This window comes from Mirounga leonina, unplaced genomic scaffold (assembly GCF_011800145.1).
Source record: "Mirounga leonina isolate KUSES-001 unplaced genomic scaffold, KU_Mleo_1.0 Mir_150, whole genome shotgun sequence".
NCBI classification, from domain to species: domain Eukaryota; kingdom Metazoa; phylum Chordata; class Mammalia; order Carnivora; family Phocidae; genus Mirounga; species Mirounga leonina.
This window is the reverse complement of record NW_023270374.1, coordinates 29981318-29990575: the sequence shown is the minus strand read 5'-3', so window position 1 is coordinate 29990575 and position 9258 is coordinate 29981318. Positions and strand designations below refer to the sequence as shown.

The following is a 9258-nucleotide window of genomic DNA, read 5'->3' as shown; positions in this document are numbered from 1 at the left end:
GGGCTCGATCCCAGGACCCTGGTATCATGGCCTGAGCTGAAGGCAGACGCTTCACGACTAAGCCACGCAGGCGCCCCTTCACTCAGCTATTTTTAAGGTCCGTGTTTGCGTGTTGTCTGTGGCTGGAAACTGCCCTGTAGTACTCTGTCGTCGGGGTCAGCGGCAGACCTTTTCCTGAATACTCCCCCAGTGACCGATGTGACTCATTCCCCCACCCCCACCACATTCACACTGCAGGAGCGCCCTTACACATGGCTGCTTGTGGACCCAGGAGATCACTTTGTTGGGAACATTTACCCAGACATGCAATTTCTGGACTGTGGAGCATGCACAGACTTCATTTAATGAGCGGTGCCCCGTGGTTCTCCACCGACACTGCACTGAGTCCCCACATCTCTGCTGACACTTGACATGACCCACCTTTGCGCTTTTTGCTAATCTGACGCTGACAGGTGCAAAGCGTTCTCTAATTGTTGCTTTAGTTTTTGTTCCTCTGATGACTGAGTTTGAACAGCTCTTCACAGGCTTGGTAGACTTTGGGGTCTGCTTCTATAAATTGCTCATTCCTTTTACCCAATTTTTTTCTACAGGGGTTGTCTTTTTATTGTTGATTTGTAGGAGCTCCTTGTATATTCTTGGCAGTTAATCCTTTGCTGGTTTCAACCACTGCACACATCTTCTCTCAGTTCCCACACCTACAGTTAGGCCTCTTGCCAACCATGAAAACAAATTAAGCAGACTAAGATATAACAGAAGGTGGGTAATGAAGAGGAAATGAAATGGAAAGCAAATTGTCCGGGTGAGTTTAAAATGAATAATATTAAAATGAGAAAAATAATGGAAGAAAATATTTACAGAACAAAACCAAAAACTTAACAGGTTTCTTTTTGTACCTGAAAGTACAAAATAAAAGCTAGAAACAAATCAGTAAAGCATAAAAAAGATCAAGAAGTTAAAATCAAGGTTAAGGTAAAAACACTTCTTTTAAAAAGAGTATAAAAATGAAGTAGATCCAACACGTCTGTATTCTTTTTCCAATTTCATGGTAAAAAGGGAAAAAATGCAGAAGTCAGAGAGGTAGAGATTAAAAGGACAAAGCATATGCACAAGTGCAAACAAAGCAACAAGAGCTAAGAGTAAACACAGTAACAGCAGGCACTGAGCAAACCTCATTGGACTTCAAAACAGAAAGAAGCGGGAAGGAAAGAAAGGGCTAAAATAAGCCAGCTGAAGGCAGACTGGTAAGTCCTCAGCCAATCCTGCCCTCAGGGCCCCCGGGGTCCAGAGGTGAGGGCAGGAGGCAGGGAGCCTGAGCTACTTTTAGGTCATGTAAGTGTTTGTCCCATGAGTCTGGGGGCCCGGCCTGGACATCCGTATTCAGAGCCACTGTGCAGGCCATGGTCAGTGGACCAGCCCTGGGCGGAGCTGTGCCGGGCCTCTGCCCAGCTCTGAGATTCTGGGCACCACCACGGGGCCCCTGCCACCACACTGACTCGCTCATGTTCGTCCCAGTCTCCCTAGCTTGCTCGCTGCCTTCCACAGAGCCCAGGTAGGGGCTGAGGCCACATATGCCCCAGGGCCTGGGGAAAGTGCTGCACTGAGATCTCGTCTGCGAGCAGGAAGACAGCCTGTTTGAACAAGCTCAGTACCACCCAAGAGTGCACAAGGTAACAGCTCTGTGATTCACCAGCTAGCGGAACATCACCCTGGCTTGTCGGAGGGAGCCGTGACCGTGAGGACGCGGGGACAAGCCCTGCGGTGCACACTCCAGCCACTCACCCCAAGTGGCCAGCTATGTGTGAAACGATTGGGTTGGCTATTTCCAGGTTCGGTGACAGAAAGATTAAACTGACAGGGAATCCAGAGTTCCACCACCCTGTTTCAGCAGAGTTGGAGGGCTGAGGAAAAATCCAGATGAGTCACTGGAGAGTGGAAAATATCTGATCTTATCTAAAGGTGAGGTAAGGGATGTGGGCGCTGAGTCCCGCTAACTTGAATCCTTCCAGTTATGTAAAGACAGGTAGTCTCCCAGCTGCTGCAGAGTTCACTAGAAAGTCAGTTGCTTGGAAAGGCAGACGTACTCCCCCGGAGCCATGCTGCATGACGCTCCTGTCACCAGCAGCCCCACGGTCTGCATGGCCCACAGCCCGAGGGCTCCCGGCCGTGGGGATTTCCTCAACCAGTTTTCATTTTTGTTTTTAATTAGTTTTTAATGGGGAGACTGATGTAGGATTGTTGGAATTGTATTTTTCCAAGGAAAACATTTCCAAAGTACCATCTAATTATCATCACCATTTTCCAAAAGAAAGAATATTTAGCACCAGAAAAAAAAAAAAAAAGGGAAAAAAAACTAAAGGAAGGACTTTGACAGACTAACATAAGCTTTCTGAAATGCTCACTACCCCATGTTCCTCATCTTGGAAGGGCAGTCAGGTAAACTGTGGTGCCCCTCACCCCCACCACGCAACCCCCTGAACTCACTGACCAGCCCATCGGCTCTGGGCCCTGCGCAGAGCAGCTGAGAACAGGCCAGAAGGCCAGGGGACCCAGACTGAGGGAAGGCAGCACCACTTACAGGCAGTGCTGATGGACTCAAGAGATGAGCGCAGAGCTGGGGCCCGTGCATCCCACCAAGTTCACAGCCAAAGGGAAACGTTCAGCTGGGACAGGACAGACAGAGCAGAACATGAGCACGATCTACATTCACTAGGAAAGGGTCTTGTTGTGGGGAAGCCTCTTCTGATTGCTGCCCTGGCCTCCAACGACACCTGGGCCTCTGCAGTCCCTCCCGCTGGGTGGTTCTCGTCTGCCTGTGCAGTCACGTGTCACCAGCAGCCCAGGTGCCCAAGCATTTGCTGACGGACCGAGTGAGCAGAGCTGGGCCAGGGCCCCTGTGACAGCACCGGCCCGCCCTCGGAAGACCAGCTACATGACAGCTACCGGCAGAGAAAGCTCCATCTCAAGCCTCCGGGACACCACCACGCCCACCGTGCTTCCGGCACCCACTCCCCTCCCCACTCCCACTGACGCACCTGGCTTCAAAGGAAGCCACCGCAATGCTGGCGGAATTTCACTAAAAACACCTGAAAAGCGACGAGGGGCCTGAGGGAACTGGTTCTGGCGGAGCTCCGCAGGGCCAGTCTGGGTGGCCAGGCAATCCGGCCGTGCGGAACCAGGCCAGGACGTGGCTGGCTGACGAGGCTGTGTGCTTGTTCACACACAGGAAGGGCGCCTCAGCCAGGCCGGGACTCTGGCTGCAGCCTCTGACAGCGAAGACCCCTCTCCACCGGGAAGGGCTGCCCCGCAGGAGGTGGGGGCTCCGAGGCAGAGGCGCCGCCGTGCTCCCCCCAACCTGTGCACACCCGCTCGCCCAGCCCCATTTGTCGGCTCTCCCATCTGGGAGATCTCCAGTCTCACTGCACACGGGGTGGGTCCCGTACCCTTTCCTCCTCCCACTCCCACAGCAGCTCATCACCATCCACCCTGGTTCTAAATTCAGACTTTACAAAAGTAAGTGTTTCTACCTCTCTACAAAAAGATCCCAATGAGAAACTGGCAAAAATTAGCACCTCTTTAGGACTTTATTTAAACAACATCCCAGTTTGCTCCCCTGAGCTCCTGAGGGCGTATGGTGGCGTGGGCCTTGCGTTGGGAGGCTTCCCACGTCCACGGAGCCCCCAAAGCTGCTGGACCGCCAGAGCATCAGGCTTCTTAGCTAACGTCAGGCCCTCTCGCAGAAGAATTCACTGGACCATCTTAAAATACAGACCACGAGTACCAGGGGCAGGAGGGAACACATTTACTTGAGGTACAAAGGTTTACGATTATTAACAAGTTACCACTATTATTTACAGGTTTACAAAATGGAAATAAAAATGACATACGTGTTTGGTGCCAAAAGTGGCACATCCAAACTAAGATCAGTACAAAAATAAAGTTTCAAGCCACGTGTTTTTGAAATAAAGGTCACTGAAACAGTAAGGGGAGAAACCTGCATTGGTCACGTGTTGAAAGGCAATCCCGACGAAGAAGCCCTGGGGCCACGACAGAACCAGGGCCTGCTGGGAGGGCCGCCCCGGGTTCTTGCCGATCCCGAGCAAAGAAACAAAAAACAAATATACAAGTTATGTTCCTGAGCTACAGAAGCTTAGCGCCTCTAAACTGTTGTGAATTCCTGCGGTAGAGGGCTCCCGCCAGGGTGTGAACACCTGAGCTCACTAGGGCTCAGCCTGTGGCGGGGGCGGGCCGTGGGGTCAGACGCGCAGAGAAAGCTAAGCCCACTTGTGAGAGCCAACGAAGAACAGTGTCTGTCGGTCACCAACCCTCGAGAGTCTCCTGCCACAGACAGGAAGGGTCACGGCGCAGAGGGAAAACCGAAGCTGCTTGGTCTGGGAGCCCCTGCGCCGGCCAGCCACGCCCCTCAGAGATGCGGCGGACACTGCGGGGCCGTCTCACCCGTCCGCAGACACACGCTCGATCACACCCAGCAGCACAGCCGGGGCCCGGCCAGGGAAAGCCAAGGCAGCCCCGCACACCTCCCCGTGCACCCTGCCCAGCGCTCCAGCCCGCCGTGGCCAGCTTTCTTCCCCGTGCCCCATGACGAAGCTGGGCCAGAACCGGGCGCCGGTCGGAAGTGGCATGCTGGGTCGGTGGGGGCGCTGCGTGAGCAGAGAGCACGGCCCTGCCCACTCCCGCTCTGCCTGGGTGCAGCGCAGCGGGGTGCCCGCTCATGCACGAACGCCCCCGGGATCCCAGCAAGGAACGCAGATGCCGAGGGGAGCGGGAAGGAAGGGGCTAACAAACGGGCTGCGGCCCACTTCAGAGCAGTGGAAGACTCCACGTGAGCCGAGGCCAGCTCGCCGCCCAGGGCCGGGGGACCCCAGTGTGGAGGAGAGGGCGCCAAGTCCCCTGCGGCGGCAGCTGAGCTCCGCTCACTGGTCCTGGACCTTGGCCCTTTTGGCTTTGAGGGACAGGTGCTGCAAGAGAAGAGAAACCATCAGCGTTAGGGGTTGCTCAGACAGAGAGACTGGACTTCAACCGGACCCCCACATCAAAGACCACGCCAGCACTGCCCTCTGGTTCGCACATTCTCGGCAGATGCCGTGCCCCTCAGAAAGCAGTGTGGAGGGGAAGAAAAGCCCAAGGAACCAACAAAGGTGACAGACCTTCAGTAAGGCCCAGCAGCCCAAGGCCCAACCCACCATGGCCGACCCTGGTCTCCCAGGGCTCTGCGAGAAGGTGTCAATGGGACACGCTCCCCCTCTGCCCCAGCCCCCAGGACAGCACCACAGCCAAACCCCTGTGCTTAGGGGACTGGGCTCGGGCTGGAAGTCACCTCACGTTTCTATGAATTTCTTATAAACGGTCAAAGAAAGGTACCCTCCCCATAGGAACAAGGAGATCCATCATTTCACCAAGCACCTCCACGTGCAGATACATGTGCTCAGGGCCCTGGCCCCCACGGACCCCCTGGCAAATGCACATGAATAAAGACAAACAGGGAAAGAACACCTCCTAGCACCACCCTTTCCTTTCAGAAACATCGCTCCCTACCAGTATAAAGAACACAGGATGCATAACATAATCATGGGCAGCAGATAATAGGATTTAGTGATACAATTATACTTTGTGTTCGAAGATAAAGCCAGAAGTGCTGGAAATCCTAAAGCACACGTTTAAGGCAGAGTATGTAAACAGAAGCTTTTAATAAAGGACCTCTGTTCACCGAATGAGGTATCCCTAGTACCCCCTCAATAATCCTAAGCAAACAACCGAGAGATACGCTAACATGCAGTGGGATCCTCACATGAGGAACTCCCAACCTGACTGCTGGTCCCCAGCACGCTCAGTGCCCAACCAACACCCACACACCCACGTGGGCTGAGATAGCAAGGCCACTGCTGAAGGGGAACCACAGGCCCTGAAAGAATGCGGGGTGCAGGAGACATAACACACCGTCTAGTACCTGTACCCACTGACAGAGTGAATGTGACACAGGTAGAAGTCCCTTTCTCACCGTGTGTGCTAGAGAAAGGACCAGTATGGATTCTTGCAAAGGCCCTGGTTAAGAGGGTTTTTCCTAGATCCCAAGGACACCTCTGAGAATCAGGACACAAACTTAAGGACTGGCAGGTGACTCTCTGAGCAGGCCACCCTGTTCCCTCCAGCTGGGAGTCTTGCTGCATTTCGGTCGTTTCTCTCCTCCCTGCACTTTACCCGAGAGGACCCCTCCAGCTACTGTTAGACACTCTCAGCCCTGCTTGGGCACAGGGCTGATGTCATCGGGCCTGTGCACAGGACCATTTTTGGTGTTCATTTCTGAGAAGAATGCGGAGTATAAACACAGCCAACTCTGGACCATTTCAGGCCTTCATACAGGACGAGAGTAACACTCTGAAAACAACAGCAATGGAAAGTCACGAAAGGTGCCAGGAACAGAGCCAGGGACCCTCTGTGGGCGGGGGGAGGCCACGTGTTCGACAAAGGAGTGTCCACCATACATGGGCGGCCAGTGGGGACCTGCAGGGCTCTTGGGGAAATCCATTCATTCTGACAAGTTAACAGTGCAAGTACCTATGGACTGCTTAGGTAAAAAGGGGCCAAGGTTCTTGGGGGGTTTCGGGGCCCTTGCCCGTACGATGAAGCTGTGGCACCAGACGACTTGTAAGATCCAGGCATCTCTAAAAATACGCGGCTCATAGGCAGTGATGGGAATGGACCAGTGAGTGGGACAACAGGCATCTGGAGAGAAGAGGCCAATGCAGACATCGGGGGTTGTCACTTCCTTCCAACTTCCGGGGCTATTTGCTCTAACTTGGTGGGCCTGAACTGTGGTTTTGAGATGAGAAGGGAAAATGACTCAGCTTCTAGGTTAATCCCATTCTCCGAGAGTCTAAATGGATGCAAGACAACTTCAGGTTCACCCCCCTCGAATGCTCGCATCCTCCGACTTGAACCACCAGCGCTTCTCAGCTTCCAGTTCTCCTCACTCCTCCTGGACTTCTGAAGTCTGCTGCTTCCCGCCTGAGAGGTTCTGGGGGAAAGACACTCTCTCACTTGAGGTGTGTTCTTGTCAGCCCAATGCAGCACAGACAATACTCTGAATGCGTCTCAGTGCCTGGTGCCTGCAGCTGACCTGGTTTCTAGCTGCAGCATCTGTATGAGGATGTGTGAAGAACTATACAGGCTTCAGTTTCCATCCAACTGGATACAATTTAAATACTTTAAGAAGGTTTTAAAAGGACAATTTCCCCTGACATTCGAGGGAGGAGAAGAGCCTTCCATTTATAGGGTCACAACTCAAATGTTTCCAGGAGTCAAGCAAGTGAGGCTAACAAGTGAAACAGGACCATGGCACCTGGACAGCGTCATTCCCAGCAAGCAGCCATTCCTTGGCCCCTGCTGATTGCCACCAAGCAGTAACTCGGGCCCAGTGCCAGCAGACTTTCTTTCTTTAAAAAAAAAAAAATGTTTTATTTATTTATTTATCTGAGAGAGAGAGAGAGCAGGAGCAGGGGGAGGGGCAGAGGGACAAGCAGACTCCCCGCTGAGCAGGGAGCCCAATGCGGGACTGAGATCAGGATCTGAGCTGAAGGCAGACGCTTAAAGGACTGAGCCACCCAGGCAGCCCTGCCAGCCCCAGTGCTGGCAGACGTACCATTTCTTTAAGAGAAACCTGAAATCCGTATTTACTGTGAAATCTCCCAATTTTTAAATGTACCCATCAATCCAAGTTTTGGGTTGAAAACACGGCAGTCTGGTTACAGCCCTGATGAAGTAAGAGGTTTGGACTTTCCTTTCTGGGGTAAACAGTGGTAAAACTGAACGAAGTATCTAAGGCAACTGTTTTCAGGCATTGGGCAACACAGAGCATAGGCAGTAAAAAAAGAAAAAGAACTAATTCAGACTACAGAATACAACCAGCATCGTGGCAGACTTCAATCAAACCGTATCAGTAATTGCATTAAGAGTACACTAAACACTCTAATTAAAAACATGATGCAGACCAAACAGAATGAGTCAATGGAAGTTTGTGAACCCTGATTTACCTGTTTTCATGCCAGCCTTCCAAATATCACCACCACTCAATTAAAGATCTTGTTAGAAGAATGTATGGCCTTCCCCACCCATCCCAATGAACAGACCATTTTTTGTGTGAAAATAAAACAACCAAAACTATGCATCTCCTCTACAAAGCTCACTACCTTGCTGGTCCCACATGAGGGCCTGCCGTGGAAGAAGAGAATACACAGGAATACCAATGCTCGGTGGCACCCACCGCTGGGTAAACCACCTTGGGCGTAAGCTTGCACACCAGTTTATATTCTTTGTGAGTCAATCTTCATCAGAGAATATTTGTGCCACTCCTTGTGAACATGGCCCAAAGTGGGATAGAATTTCTTTTGAAGAAAGAAAAGCAGAGGGGGAGAGGAAGAGCCGAAGATACATTCTCTTTTTTGTCTTACAAGCTGGAGGGATGCATTTCCAAATGCACTTCACTATGATCAAATAGTATAGTGCTTTCACCCAGAGTGGGGAAGAGATAGGGGAGTGGCCTTTCCACCCCATGCACTATTGGGGGGAACAAATTTAGGCCATGAAACTGGAGAATCGATGTGCACTTAGAAATATGAAGAGGCAGCTACTAGGTGTTTTGAGGGATAGTCTCTATTCACCCCTACCGTTCCTTGTTGATAGAAGTGTGGAGCCAGCTCCAACAGCCACGCGGATTCGATGGCCGTCACGTCTCTCATGTAATACTTGGAGGTCTGTATAACTTCGTTGTAGATAACCCTGAAACCAGGAGAAAACACGAGTTTCCTAAACCTTATGGTGAGAACCCAGAACCACAGCAAGCAGGGCTGGCGAGTGTCCCCCTTTCCCAGGGACCTACTGTGCGTGCCGGGGGCCACACTAAACAAATGCACTTCTGCCTCATGACCTGACTGGTGGGTAACAGTGTGCCCACTTTACGGGGCAGCTCAGACATGACTTCCAGAACGTCTCACTCTCAGTGCAGGACCCTTCTGGATTCTCAGTCTGCATTTACAGAACTCTCAACAGAGCACTGACTTTATTAGAAAATGGAGAAAGAGAAGCGAAGGCTTGCCGGATTCTGAAAAGGGATGGAAATTAACTGTAAAGAGACACAAGGGAACTTTTTAGAGAGACTGAAATACTCTACATCTTATTTGGAGTGTGGGTTACATGGGTGTGCACAGTTGTCAATACTCTCACTGTACATAAATTATACCACTA

The 9258-nt window shown here is 51.8% G+C and overlaps 1 protein-coding gene across 4 annotated transcripts in view; it reads right to left on the bottom strand.

Annotated features, from left to right (window-relative positions):
- Positions 1 to 3562: 3562 nt before the first annotated feature.
- Positions 3563 to 9258, bottom strand: part of DHX35 (DEAH-box helicase 35) — a 65963-nt gene continuing 60267 nt past the window's right edge. For 2 of the 4 annotated variants that reach the window (XM_035006313.1, XM_035006312.1), the window contains exons 21-22: positions 8682 to 8793; positions 6328 to 7451 (exon numbers count right to left, since the gene is read on the bottom strand). In XM_035006313.1, coding sequence (XP_034862204.1) covers positions 7368 to 7451; positions 8682 to 8793 — 196 coding nt within the window. In that variant the 3' untranslated portion in view covers positions 6328 to 7367. Of the gene's footprint in view, positions 4977 to 6327; positions 7452 to 8681; positions 8794 to 9258 lie in introns of those variants that run through there. The other 2 variants (XR_004679483.1, XM_035006314.1) reach the window with 2 other exon arrangements.